Source organism: Hydra vulgaris, chromosome 03 (genome assembly GCF_038396675.1).
Source record: "Hydra vulgaris chromosome 03, alternate assembly HydraT2T_AEP".
In the NCBI taxonomy this organism is placed as follows: domain Eukaryota; kingdom Metazoa; phylum Cnidaria; class Hydrozoa; order Anthoathecata; family Hydridae; genus Hydra; species Hydra vulgaris.
The window spans coordinates 35880001-35894162 of NC_088922.1; the positions used below are offsets into that span (position 1 = coordinate 35880001).

Sequence of the window (14162 nt, forward strand, 5' to 3'; positions counted from 1 at the left end):
CTGGAAGATTGTTAATGTAAATTAAAAAGAGTATAGGGCCAATGATAGAACCTTGAGGAACCTCTGAAGTTACAGGATATGAAGAAGAATGCTGAAAAAGTTGTTTGCTGCAAAAGTATCTCTAACTCATTTCATTGTTGCACCAACATAGTTATTCAATCTAACTGCTATCAATTTAACTGCTTCACATGAAACAATAGCTGAAATTATGTTGCGTTGACCCTAATCCATAATTTAATCCCTAGATTGTTTTCAGTTTCTCCTTGTTCTCTTATGGATGATTTGGACAGAAACCTTTTTCTTGTACATCTTCTTCATCAGACTCATCCTAACATGCCGCTTCTTTCTATTATCATAAAGTTGACTGAGCTTTCTTAGGTAGTTTTCTTCATATATGGTTCTTGGACTAATGTCTTTTGTCTCACTTCTAAAAATTGCACCTCTTTTATAATCTTGAACAACACTTGAGAACAAATGTCCTTTTCTAAATGTCATTAAGTAAAATTCTGCAACTTATATCACCACTAAGATAAACATTGCTGAACTAAATTAATGTTCCATCAATGTTTTTATGTTATTCATCTCACTGAGGCTGATGGGGCTATATATATTCATCTCACTTAGGCTGAGGGGGCTGGCACAGATGTATTTTTAATACATTGTTTAGGATGTTGAATGCTGGATCTTCTTGACTCAATGCATGGGTTTTGCTTGTGTTATCTCCTAATGAGGGTACAGCTCTAAAACACAGTTTTATGGTTCTGAGGTCGGCTGTTAGTCAGGTTTCCTGAACTCTGTGGTAGCTCTCAGACAGGCTGATTCCATCAACAGCTGAAAAATATCAAAGTATTAACAGTGCCATGTTGCGCATGGGTGGTGTCTCTGTTTGTACTTTTGGTGTGCATTGCAGAGGCCACATTTGGAGCCCTTTGTTACGGCTTAGGGTTTATTAGTAGTAATGAGGCAATTGTTTGGGCTATTAAACGGTGTTCTTAGTACTATCTATGTTTTGAGTCAAGTTCTTCAATGACTTTAATGCTCACCACTCTGAATGGCTTGGCTCTAGTGTCATTGACTCTGCAGGCATTAAAGCCCACAACTTTTGCCTTTCTCAATCCCTAACTCAAATAGTCAACTTTCCAACTCGCTTTCCTGACAACCCGAATCATCTACCTTCTCTACTCGACTTATGTTTTGTTTCTGATCCTACTCAGTGCTCAGTTTCTCCACATTCACCCTTAGGTTCCTCTGATCACAGTTTGATCTCTCTAAAACTAATATCTCATTCTTCTTCATCACCTGAATCCCCCTATTATCGAACCTCTTACAACTACAGTAAAGCTGACTGGGATTCTTTCCGTGATTTTCTTCGTGATGGCCCTTGGGTAGAAATCTTTTGTCTTCCTGTCGACAAATGTGCTTCTTACATAACTTCGTGGATTCAGGCTGGAATGGAATTTTTTATACCCTCTCGACGATTCCAGGTCAAGCCTTACTCTCCTCCATGGTTTTCCTCACACTGTGCTGCTGCGATTGCCAATCGAAACCGTTACTTTCATATTTATGAGCAAAACAATTCTCCAGAAAACAGACGTCTGTTTATTACTGCTAGAAACAATTGTAAAAAGTTTTGTCTAACGCCAAAACCCGCTATTCTCAGGTCATGAAATCTCGTATCTCATCTCAAAAATTAGGCTCTCGTGACTTCTGGAGAATCTTTAATAATATCAATAATAAGGGCAAATCTATAATTCCACCTCTCTTGTATGGTTCAGACTTTGTCACTTCACCTAAAGACAAAGCCGAATTGTTTGTTAAAAACTTTTCATCAATATCATCTCTTGATTCCACTAGTTGCGTTCTACCTGATATTGCCAACAAACAGGTTGATCCATTGCTTGACATTCATATCACTCCAGCATTTGTATCTAAAGTGATTTCCTGCCTAGACTCTTCTACAGCTTGTGGCCCGGACAACATACCTGTTATTGTCTTGCAGAAGTGTTCTCCGGAGCTGTCGTCTTTACTCTCAAAACTATTCAACAAGTGCTTATCAGAGTCTTGCTTTCCAGCCTGCTGGAAAGCGGCATTTGTTATCCCTATCTTCAAAAATTCTGGAGAGCGATCTGATTCGTCTAACTACCGTCCCATAAGTCTTTCTATCATAAGCACGGTTTTTGAATCTTTAATTAACAAACACTTAATTTCTCATTTTGAATCTAATAATTTACTTTCTGACCATCAATATGGATTTCGATCTTCTCGTTCTACAGCTGATTTGCTAACAGTAATAACTGACAGGTTTTATCGTGCATTAGATGAAGGTGGAGAGGTTAAGGCCATTACTCTCGACATTTCAAAAGCTTTTTGATAAAGTTTGGCATGCTGGTCTTCTCCATAAGCTTTCTTCTTATGGTGTATCCAGCAACATCTTTAAGATCATTGAATCCTTTCTTTCCAATTGTAGAATAAAAGTTGTCCTCGATGGACAACACTCTTCTTCTAATTCTGTAACTTCAGGGGTTCCTCAAGGTTCTATCCTTGGCCCTATACTCTTTTTAATTTACATTAACGATCTTCCAGATATTCTCACATCTAAGGTGGCATTGTTTGCTGATGATACTACCATTTATTCTTGTCGTGATAAGAAACCAACACCCTCTGATTGCTTGGAGGGGGCATTTGAGCTTGAAAAGGATCTCACTTCTGCTACAGCATGGGGCTCACAGTGGCTGGTGAACTTTAATTCAGATAAAACTCAATTTTTTTCAGCCAATCGTTATCGCAATAATTTAGATCTTCCATTATTTATGAACGGTGATGTACTCGATGAGTCACCTACTCTTCATCTTCTAGGATTAACTCTTATTTCCAATCTTTCTTGGAAACCATACATCAAATCAGTTGCAAAATTAGCATCTGCTAAGGTTGCATCTCTTTATCGAGCTCGTCACTTTCTTACTTCAGATTCTATTATCTATCTCTATAAATCTCAAATATGGCCTTGTATGGAATACTGTTGCCATATCTGGGGCGGATCTTCTAATGATGCCTTTTCTCTTTTAGATAAGGTGCAAAAACGCATTGTAAGCATAGTTGGACCTGCTCTTGCAGCCAACCTCCAACCATTATCACATCGTCGTAATGTTGCTTCTCTTTCTCTTTTCTACAAATACTATAATGGGCACTGCTTTAAAGAGCTAGCGTCTCTTGTGCTACCTACTAAATTTCATTCTCGTGTTACTCGTCATTCAATTAAGTGTCATCCTTTTTCTGTGACTGTTCCTAAGTGCTCCAAAAATGCTTATTCGTCTAGTTTTTTTCCTCGAACATCAGCTCTTTGGAATTTGCTTCCTTCATCTTGCTTTCATATAATTTGCAATCTTTTAAGTTGTCTGTCAATCGTTACCTTGCTCTACAATCTTCATCTTTTCTCTCTCAGTAACTTCCAACTTTAATTAGTGGCTGCTTGCAGCCTTGTTGGAAGCAAAGATGTTTAAATATATATATATATATATATATATATATATATATATATATATATATATATATATATATATATATATATATATATATATATATATATATATATATATATATATATATATGTATATTTATATATAGTTTTTTATAAAAATATATAAAATAAATTATTTGTCTTTATCTTTAGGTTTCATTTAAATAAGTTAGAAATGACAAGTGACAAATCTGAATCTGTTGTAGGTATTTATATTGCTTACGTTATTTTTTCTTGATAAAATAAATTTTGCTTTAAAATATATATTATTTAATGAACAAAAAGATAAGCCAAAATACGTAGAACATCTTTTAGCTTTATATAGAACGTCTATTAGCTTTATTTATTTTTTAAAATATCAAATATGAGAAAATCATTGTAAGAAATGCGCTCTTACAGACCCTACTTAAAGTATCATCACTTAATCTACTCCTCATATATATATGACTGCATATATAACCAGCAGCTGAAAAATCTACAGCTTCTTTTTCTTCGAGTTCATTTTCTTTGTCTTCATTTCTTTCAATTATATAAACTCTTATCAACATTTTTTTTATTTCTTGACGCACAACGGTTCTTTTAGGCATTGAAAAAGTATTTTCATATTTTTTAATTTCTTGTTCATATTTTTTAGGATTTTGTAAGTAAACTAGTAGTCCATTTAAATTCTTATTACAGCGTTGTGTAAACATCTCACAAAGTGCGGCGGCTAAATCTATGCTCAAAAGTGATGATTGCTTTTGTAATTTATCTAACATAAATTGAAAAGTTGTTTCTGCAGTGACAAGGCTTGATTCTCTCCTGCATAATAGTTCGAGACCAAGTTTTAGTGGTGCCAGGCAAATAATTAAGTCATTGGTTTGGGACCATTCTGCTTGGGTGAAACAAGTTTCTGACCCAACATCAATTAAGGCTTTTTCAATACACGCTATTAGTCTATGAAATCTTTCTAACATATCGAACATACTGTTCCACTTAGTTTTATGATCAAGAATCAACTCAAGCTTTTTCCTGTGTTCTTGTAGGATATACTTCTGTAAATATGTATCATTTTTGATAGGAGAGTTTATAAATATTTTTACAACCTTTCTCACTTTTTTCATGAGAACTTTGTTATTGTTACCCATTTCAGCAGATGGTCGGTCCAAAATTATTGTCAAACCATATTCTTTATTTATAACTTCATCATCATTAGTGTTACCATATTCATCTTCTTCACAATTTTCATATGTAGTAAACGATTCTTGGACTTCTCCGTTGTTTTTCTTGTATAAGATATCAATAACTGCAAGTTGTATTCCATGAGCATAACATAGTTGTTGATAGCAAGACATCATTTTACTAACTTTCACCATCACACTTGCTCCATCAGTGGTCATGGCAATAATGTCTTTTTGGAGGTCAATATTGAAGTTATTTAGCCTTCCTGCAACTAACTTGACGCAATATTCTGCATTACATGATCTATGGATTCAAGTCAATCCAAGATTAAAGTGTTTCGCCTCCATATGTACATTTAAGTTCAAGTATCTCTGACTATTTTGTGATGTCCATTCATCAAATGTTATTGAAAACTTTTGATTTTGCTTTTTTAGTGATATGAATTTTTGCATTACATCGGCTTTTACAGTCGATGTATATTTTAGGCTCTAGTTCAACTGATTTATGCTGTTTTGAATTTGAAGCTCCGTTTTGTTGTAAAACGTTTGATCGGTCCCATGTTTAGTTTTTAAATGGATTAATAACCCTTTAGTTGATCTTTGACTAATTTTTAAAATAGCCAAACATAACAAGCACTTTTCTTCTTTATCACTTTTTTTAAAATAATTCCATATAGTTTTAATTTGCGACATGCTTAGTTGGTACTTTTGTTTTAAAATCTTGATGTAACTAATTTTTAAAGTCTTTTTAAAAAGTAGTTTTTAAAAGCATATTTGTTGTTATTAATACATTAAACACTTTTAATTTGATATCTTTTTTGTCTTTTTTGTTTAAAAGCAATAATTTCAAAATCCCGCAAATCCCGCCAATTCTGCAGTAGTTTTTGTGGGATCTTGTATGCGCTAAATTAATGCGGGATCCCACAGGATTGCAGGGTTGCAATCCCTAGTTGGCATTATCAGGATTTGTGCTAGCCATATTATTCCTTTCAAAAATATTTCATTTATAAGAGTTTCGATATATGATGTCAATGTAAATTTTTGACAAGGGTTTAAAATGTAATAGAAAGAATTTCTACCTTTTTTTTTGTAAATACAATGAAGTGTTTTTTTCACAATTTTTTTTTTAATTCTTTTCTAAATTTGCCTTTAAATAAAAAAATTGTAAAAAAATATAATAAAATTTTAAAAATTTAATGCAAAATTTTTTTTCTGTTCTAGAAAAAAATCTGAAATCTGAAAAAGAAAAATCATTTTCTTTTTCAGATTTCAGTTGCTTTTTTGAATCAAAATGATAATTTTTATCACCTTTTAAGAGATTCAATTTTCTCATGCAATTGGGCAACCACTGATATGGCTACTCTACAAAAAATAATCTAATATTTATTCACACTTGAAACATATTACTAACAATTAAACATAAAATAATAATTTAATGTACTTTGATACTTAGAAATAAAATCATTAAAGTAATAGATTTTAATATGGTTTTACTTTTAGCTAAAGTTTTTCTTTCTTTTATATATTTTTTTAAAAATATTAAAAATTTTGAATAAGTTTAAATTATGTCCGGCATATTGTGTTGTTATTCATATGTACTGATATGTGGGTAAAAATAGCAACATATGGCTGTAAGTTAAAACAATTTTAATGATTATTGTTTGTAAAATTGTTCAGTTTAATAAATCAAATTGAATCAAATGAATTCTGAAATAGGTTTAACAAAGGAAAAATATATATCTACCCTGGGAATTAGGGCCTGCATGTATATATATATATATATATATATATATATATATATATATATATATATATATATATATATATATATATATATATATATATATATATATATATATATATATATATATATATATATATATATATATTATTATTATTATTATTAATACCTTATTTTTTTAATACCTTAATATATAATTGGTTTTAATCATATTATTTAGGTAACTATTGTTGCCAAAACAACAAAAAATTAATGGTGCATGTCAAACATTAAACTTTTGTGCATTATGGAATCTTCCTCTTTATTACAAATTAAATAGTTAATTTTAGAGAGGAGTTCATTTTTAAAAGCAACAAATGAACAATATTATGCTATTTACTGTAGTGTATACAGGGATTATCTTTTTCCGGATATTTCCAGAATTCTGGATATTTTTCTCAACTTTTAGTTTTTCTGGATATCCAAAACGTTTTGCACACATTCAAGTTTAGGTGTATATTTTTGTAATATAGTACTTTTTAAAGCTTTTTCACTCATCACTCATACAAAACTAAGAAAAGTTTGGAAAAAATTAGAAACAATTTAGCTAATAGCAAAATTAAGAGGAAAATACATTTCAGATTTTTTCCAGACATTTTACCCAGACAATTTACAGATTTTTAAAATATGGTCTGGATAATCTATGTTTATATATAATTTTTACATAAAATTTTGTTTTCTTTTTGCTTTGTGCTTAAAAGAAATTTTAGAAATTTCAACCTTTTAATATTTTCTAGTTTATCTAGTAATATCTATGAAAATGTTGATTTCTTCAAACAGTAATCTTTTTGTTTACACTAGGAAATGCAAAAGTATGTCGAGAAGAGGTCAATAAATTCCTGAATTATATTTTGCATTTAACACAGCTGTATGTATTTTTTTAATCAACAGTTTTTATGCTTTTTGTTGATGCTTTTTGGTTAATTGTATTTTAATTTGTTAATATTATTTTACTTTGTTTATTGTTTTAATAATCTAATAAACCGTCTAATTTTTTAAATAATTGTAAAGTTTTAAAATAGATATTTTTCAAGTTATGTTTTTTGTATATAAAATAATTTTATTTTTAATCTTTTTATTATTTATAAAGTATTTAATTTAATTAAAAACTCAATTTTAATATTTTAAAACTAAATTTTTTTAATTAAAGATCTATGCTGAATATTAATGCTACAGAAGAAGTGATTAGACTTGGGAATGTACGAAGAAGACTTTATCAGTTGAGCCCAGACATACTTATGTGTACAAATGCGCTTCAGCAAAGTTATTTTCATTTATGTTTAGAGATGGGTGCATACTCTCTTTTATTAGTAACGTCATTGTTTACAAAAGGTTTGTTTAATATTTGTTTTTTGAAAAGTTATTTTGTACTTATTGATTAATGATCAACTAGTGCCTTGCTTTTATCCTTGTTAAATAATAAAAATTATTTAATCAATAATCAAAAGTAAAAATAAGATAAAAATATTTCTTAATTAAAACTTTTAATTTTTGGTCTTGTGTAACACAATGAAATTGTGTTACAAAATTATCAGATTAAAGATATGTTTATAGGTTGAGGAAGTTTTAGTGAAGATGAAGCTTTTCATACTAATATTATTGTTATTTTTATAAAAATTGGTAAGGAAACAACCTCATATTTACCAGGCTTGGCACCCCTGGCTACCAGTTTTTTTAATTTTAATTAGGCAGAATAAAAAAAATCTTCTTTTGATTCATTTGAATCTTTAAAAAGTTAAGGAGTGTTTACAGACTTAATTAATTTTAAACTGATTGGTTAGATAAAGTATCCTTAAGTAGGCCTTTAGATATAGTTGGGTCCCTACCTGTAACCAAATGTGTATCAAAACAAAGTATAGTAGCAAAGACAATCCTAGTTATTTTTTGACAATACATAATTAGTTATGTATTTGTGTAATGCTTGCATTTAAATGCTTTTTATGTAATGCTTGCACTGATATGTGGCATTAAAAACTATTCATTGGAGTATTGTTTTTTAAATTTGTGTTTTAATTAAATGTGATTAAAAAAAATAATCTAATTTTAAGTAAAACCTGGGGCCGGTTTTTCTTAAAGTTAGTTGATGTCAGGATTTAAAAAGTTTTTGTATTATATTTTATGATGTTATCTTTTTGATGGCTTGTTTTTATTATAGCAATTTTTTTTTTTATGTAATGATTTTTATTTATTATACCTGATCACAATAGATGATACAAAATATCGAAGAAATAAAATAAAAAATGAAAGCAAAAAAAAAATGCTTTTTTTTGTTTGTTTTTTTTTTCAAAAAAATGCTTATATACAGCAATATTTTCACCAAATTTCCTTACAGTAGGCGCTGGCACGGGCGAGTAACACCAGCCAAACTATTTTTCTAGAATAGCCCCTGCCCATATATATATTTTTTTATCTGATCATTAAAGTGCTTCAAGAAGTCATTATGGTCTTCAACTCTTCGAATTAAGGTCGGTATTTGGCAATGCCTATCTAACCACTGACTTAAAAGTGTTTAAGGTCTGCAGAAAATTGCCGACTTTGTTTCTATGTTTTATGATAATCCATTTGTGTTGTGTTGTGTTGGCCATTGAAGATGACTTTAATAAAGCAGTTAGAAAGAGAAAAGATTTAATAATCTCAAAAAAAATTTTCAGTTACACCATTTGAAGCTTTAGATATGTCAAGAGCAATTGTTTTGCCACCTCCATCTAAAATCATCCATCAAAAACGGTATGGATAGTCTTACAGTAAGTTATTTGACTCAAGATAGGATGTTGGAAATTTATTGATCAAAGACTCAAAGACTTTGCTAACAATAGAGAGAAGACTGGTTGGACGATAGTTGAATCACAAACCACAAATGCTATTTTTGAGCAGGCAAAAAAACAAGATTCAGTCAAGCACTTATTAAAAAGTTTAGAGAAAATTGAAGGAATTTCTGGAGAACACTTTTGTAAGACTTTTACAGAAATGTTGTCTGGACCATAAGCTGTAGAAGAGTTTAATTGAGATATCACTTAAGCAACAGAAGCTGGAGTGATTTGAAGTCTTTTCAACTATTTGTGTCCCTCAGGTAAGGCATAGATTGGCTTCATGTGGTTTTTAGTTTCAGTTTCTCTTTTTAGATGTTAATGGAAGTTTATTTCATCCTTCTAATGGAGGATGGAATCTTGTTTCTGATGAAAGATGAAATGTTGTTTTCAAAGTCTCAAGATAGTTACTATTTAAACAACACAATTTTTTAAAGTATTGGAAATGTTTGATAGTGTCTTTAAATTGTTCTGCTGTAAAAAGCACACATTTGCGTGTCCTAATACTTATTCAATTTAAAGCAGACATATACAATAACACTTTTGAAAGGTATTTGTAGGGATTTGAAGACATTTTGGTGTATCACTTTGAGTTATTAATTTTGAAAAAAAATAATGTACTTACTTGAACTAGCTCTGTACTTTGTGATAATTGAAGAATATATTAGAAGTAGATATATACACTTTAAATTTCCTTTTTGCTTTTTAATGACATTTCTAATAAAAAAGTGCATGCGTAAATAGATTTTCTTAATTTTTTACCTTCCACAAAGATTGACTTTGATGGCTCAAATTATATATTAAAAGTGCACCCAGTTTTTTACCTGTGTGCTTTTAGGTTCTTTGGGTATATAATAACAAATCCCGTATGCAAAAATCCCAGTTAAAAATATTTGCCAGATTTCCATTAAACTCAAAATGTAGTGACTTTTTTTCAACAGTTTGTTTTTTTAAAACAAAAGCAGTTTTTTATAAATAATTGTGTTCCTTGTTAACATTTGTCTGTCTTTTGCACCCTGTCTTTTAATAAGTTAAAAAATTTTAGAAATTATAAAGTCATCTACATGATGGATACTCTCAATTTTTTTAGACTACGGTTTTTATCTTTTTAACAAAAAGACACATGTTGCTTTTTTTTTGTAATAAGCTAGATTTGATATAGTATTATACATAGTATTATATATTGATACTACATTTCTGTCATTACAATATTTTGAAATATTTTTAGATACTGGATCTCAAGATTTAATGGAATTATTTGACTGTGTTACACAGTACCTTGTTTGGGACTTGGTTTATCTTGCTAACTATGTTTATCAAAAGGTTGCTTATGTTGACTTAAAATAATTTATGTTGCCTATGTTGACTTATAATAATTTATGTTGCTTATATTGACTTTTGGTAATTTATGTTACTTATGTTATTCGTGTATTTTTTTAATTAATTTTTGCAAGATGTATGGTTTATTCATAAAAATAAATGTTTAAAAAATATTAAGTTGAAATAACTCATTTTACAGGATCCTGTGACAAATGTATGGAACAAGGGTTTGTTTTATTGTTCATGCACCAATGAAATGTGGCTTTTGTTAATACATATTTTAGATACAACTTCCAAAAAACTAAAAACTCAGGTATTTTTGTTTTTAAATAATCTTCAATAATAAATAAATGATTGTTTTCTAGTGAAAAATGAATAATTTTTGTTTTTTAACTGACTATAATTACAAAAGTTTTTACAATACTACATATAATCTATAAAAACAAAATATTAACTTTACTACATATAATCTATAAAAACAAAATATTAACTTTACTACATATAATCTATAAAAACAAAATATTAACTTTACTACATATAATCTATAAAAACAAAATATTAACTTTACTACATATAATCTATAAAAACAAAATATTAACTTTTAAATATTAGTAATAATAAAGTTTAAATTTATTGTTTTTGTTTCAGTCATTTTGGTCAATATTATCTTATACTATAAACAAGTTAGGTTCAGAAAGTGAGAAAAATGAAAACAGAATGCGTTAGTATATAGATATTGTAATTATTCTTTTTTTAATAATGAAATATTTGATCATAAATTTAATCAGTTTTTTCATTTAATTATTCAAACTTTTTTTTAATAAAAAAAGGAAAACCTAATTTTATTTGGAACACAAGTAGTGAATTCAAATTGTGGCTTATTTGTAAAGTTGCTCCAATATATCGTACTAGTGAATCTGGCTTTCAATTATCTAACGATGTCTGTAAAAAGGTTCTTAGTTTTTTTGATTTTTTGATGCTTTTATGTTTTCTTATATGTTCTAATGTTTTTTTTATCAAGTGTTAGTTGACTAAACAGTTATATTATGTCAAGCATATTTGATATTGAATAAAATTTTTTTGAAAAATCAAAATTTTGTATTACATAATTAGTAAAAATATAAAATCAAACTCATAGAATCAAATTATGTTAAATTGTGTTAAGGTATGTTAAATGATGAGCAAACTTCCTTGCTTATCTTTGCATGTTTATTTATGTTAACCTCACTTAAGAGCAGCACATTAAAGCAACACTTTTGAGCAACACATAAAAGCAACACTTGAACAACACATAAAACACATAAAAGCAAACCTTTCAAGCAATATATAAGATCAAAACTTTTGAACAAGTTTTTTAGAAAACTTAAACTTCAAGATTTTTAAAACCAAACTAACTAATATATAAATTTTGGTTTTAAATAATTATTTTTTGAATTGATTTTTTTTTTAGCCTTGCATGCTTTATTTTTGTTTTGTTTTCAGTTTTGTTATAATGACTTTTTTTTCCGCATTAGTTTTAGTTTACTTAATTATTATTAAAAGTATTTTATAATTATTTTGTGTTTGTAACTATCAGTATGAACATTATAGTTTGCACCAAGTTGTCCTCACATTTTGTGGATAGGTTTTCTAGTAATATTTTCACTTGATTTTGATTAAATTTTTTGGAGGTTCTGCATTACAAGCTTATTTGGTGCATACTTTATAAAGAAATTTTGTATGTCTACTAAGTAAAATTTTGTTTTATTTATAGAAAATATTGAGTTCAAATATATATATATATATTTTTTTGCAGAAACAACAATCTGGTTTTTAGAAATATTTTATTTGGTTTTATTTTAGACTATTGTTCCTGGTAATTGGCAAGCAGTGCAAGAGTTAGTTCAAGAAGTTCTTCAAAGAGATAATACAGTAAGAAATAAAAGTAAAAACACTAGCTATTTACTTCAAAAATGATTTATTTCAAATTATCTTGATGTCTTATTTTTGTTATTACTTGATTAATTTTTTTGATTTATTGCTGTTAGATTTTCTTTTTTTTTATTTCTTTTAAAAAATTTTTCTTTTAAGGAAATAATCTTTTAAACTTTAAATTGAAAGCATTAAATTTTTAAGATTGTTTAGTGGTTGATTTTTATCTTGATTTTACTATTTAAACTTTGATTTTAAATTTAAATGTTTAAAATAGATGTGGTCGAGGTAACATCTAAAAAGGCATTTTTGTAAATTTATAATAAGAATATTTTCCATATCTTTCATTTTGTATATACAGTAGCATACATAGTTTTGGGATACTTTTCTTTTTAAGTTGATTATTTCACAAGAGTCTTCTTAAGCTGTAACAAATATTTCCTGCTTGAAAAATTTAAATTAGATATTTATTTAGATTTTAACAAAAAGCATAAGTATTGCTTTGTAAATGTTTGGAAGCAATTTTAAGAATTTAACATTTATTTAAATGTAATTGAATTAAACAATCTTTTTACTATGTTTATATTTTCATAAACAAGACAAACTTTCTAATTTTTAAAACTATTTCATTAATAAAAAACAATACATGTTTCAACTAATACTAGTCATCTTCATTTAAAATTTGTTAAAATACCTATAAAGCTGTTAAAAAAAAAACGATACAAAATGTAATTATTCTTGTACAAACTAATAAAAATATAATTACAAAAATACAATAAAATCAATTAAAAAGTTTATCATGTCATACAAAAGAAATAGGAAATAACAAAAGAATAGGTTGAAAAGGTACGCAATATGTATAAAAAAATAAGCAACTAAACAGAAAGTGTCATTTGTACATGGTTAACCTGTTTATTCAGGTTTTAACCATTCTATAAACTTTCTTTAAGTTTTAGCTCAAATTTGTTAGATGCCGAATCTAACACAGAAAAACACTGTTTTTCTGTGTTAAATTTCTAGTTAAATAAATGAAAATTTCTAGTCAAATAAATAAAATTCATAAAAATACATAAAAATATATTCACCCTAAATTGACAGTATCAATTTATCAATGTTATTTTGTATATTAATGCTTTCTTTTATACTCCTTATTCCTTTATTTCATCCTGAGCCACTGAGCTTTTATTTCATCTTTTTAGCACTTAACTCTTAAGTGTTAAAAAGATGATCTTTGCAATCAAGCATAAATTATCTGCATAGCTTTTATGGTAAACCAACACTTTATTTAGGAGAACTACTATAATAAAAAAAAGGCTGAGGACTAAAGTCTGTTCACAACTTTCTTTAACTTGCCGTACAATAAATATTTCATCTGTTGTTCCTGTCCTCATCTAAAACCAAACTGTGTGTTACACACACTGCTTCAAATTATGTTGGCAATAATTCTTTTTAATATTTTCACCACCGGTCTCAAGCTATTTTGTTTCTTGATATGAACTACATAGTAGTGGGACTCCTTTGGTTACCTCCTTTATAAATCTTTACCATCCAACTTTTCTTCCAATTATTTGGGATTTTATCTTCATTAAAAACTACATCCCTTTAGGCTTTTAACTTCTCAGCCAATAAACCAGAGCATTGCAACCTTATCTAATTAAGCCTTCTAA

At 28.2% G+C, this 14162-nt stretch overlaps 1 protein-coding gene across 3 annotated transcripts in view; it reads left to right on the top strand.

The window, feature by feature from the left end:
• Positions 1 to 14162, top strand: part of LOC101236770 (protein MMS22-like) — a 52401-nt gene that overhangs the window by 4890 nt on the left and 33349 nt on the right. For 2 of the 3 annotated variants that reach the window (XM_065793051.1, XM_065793052.1), the window contains exons 4-11: positions 3671 to 3723; positions 7259 to 7325; positions 7608 to 7789; positions 10493 to 10587; positions 10784 to 10897; positions 11233 to 11305; positions 11415 to 11536; positions 12427 to 12495. In XM_065793051.1, coding sequence (XP_065649123.1) covers positions 3671 to 3723; positions 7259 to 7325; positions 7608 to 7789; positions 10493 to 10587; positions 10784 to 10897; positions 11233 to 11305; positions 11415 to 11536; positions 12427 to 12495 — 775 coding nt within the window. The remainder of the gene's footprint in view (positions 1 to 3670; positions 3724 to 7258; positions 7326 to 7607; positions 7790 to 10492; positions 10588 to 10783; positions 10898 to 11232; positions 11306 to 11414; positions 11537 to 12426; positions 12496 to 14162) is intronic. The other variant, XM_065793053.1, reaches the window with a different exon arrangement.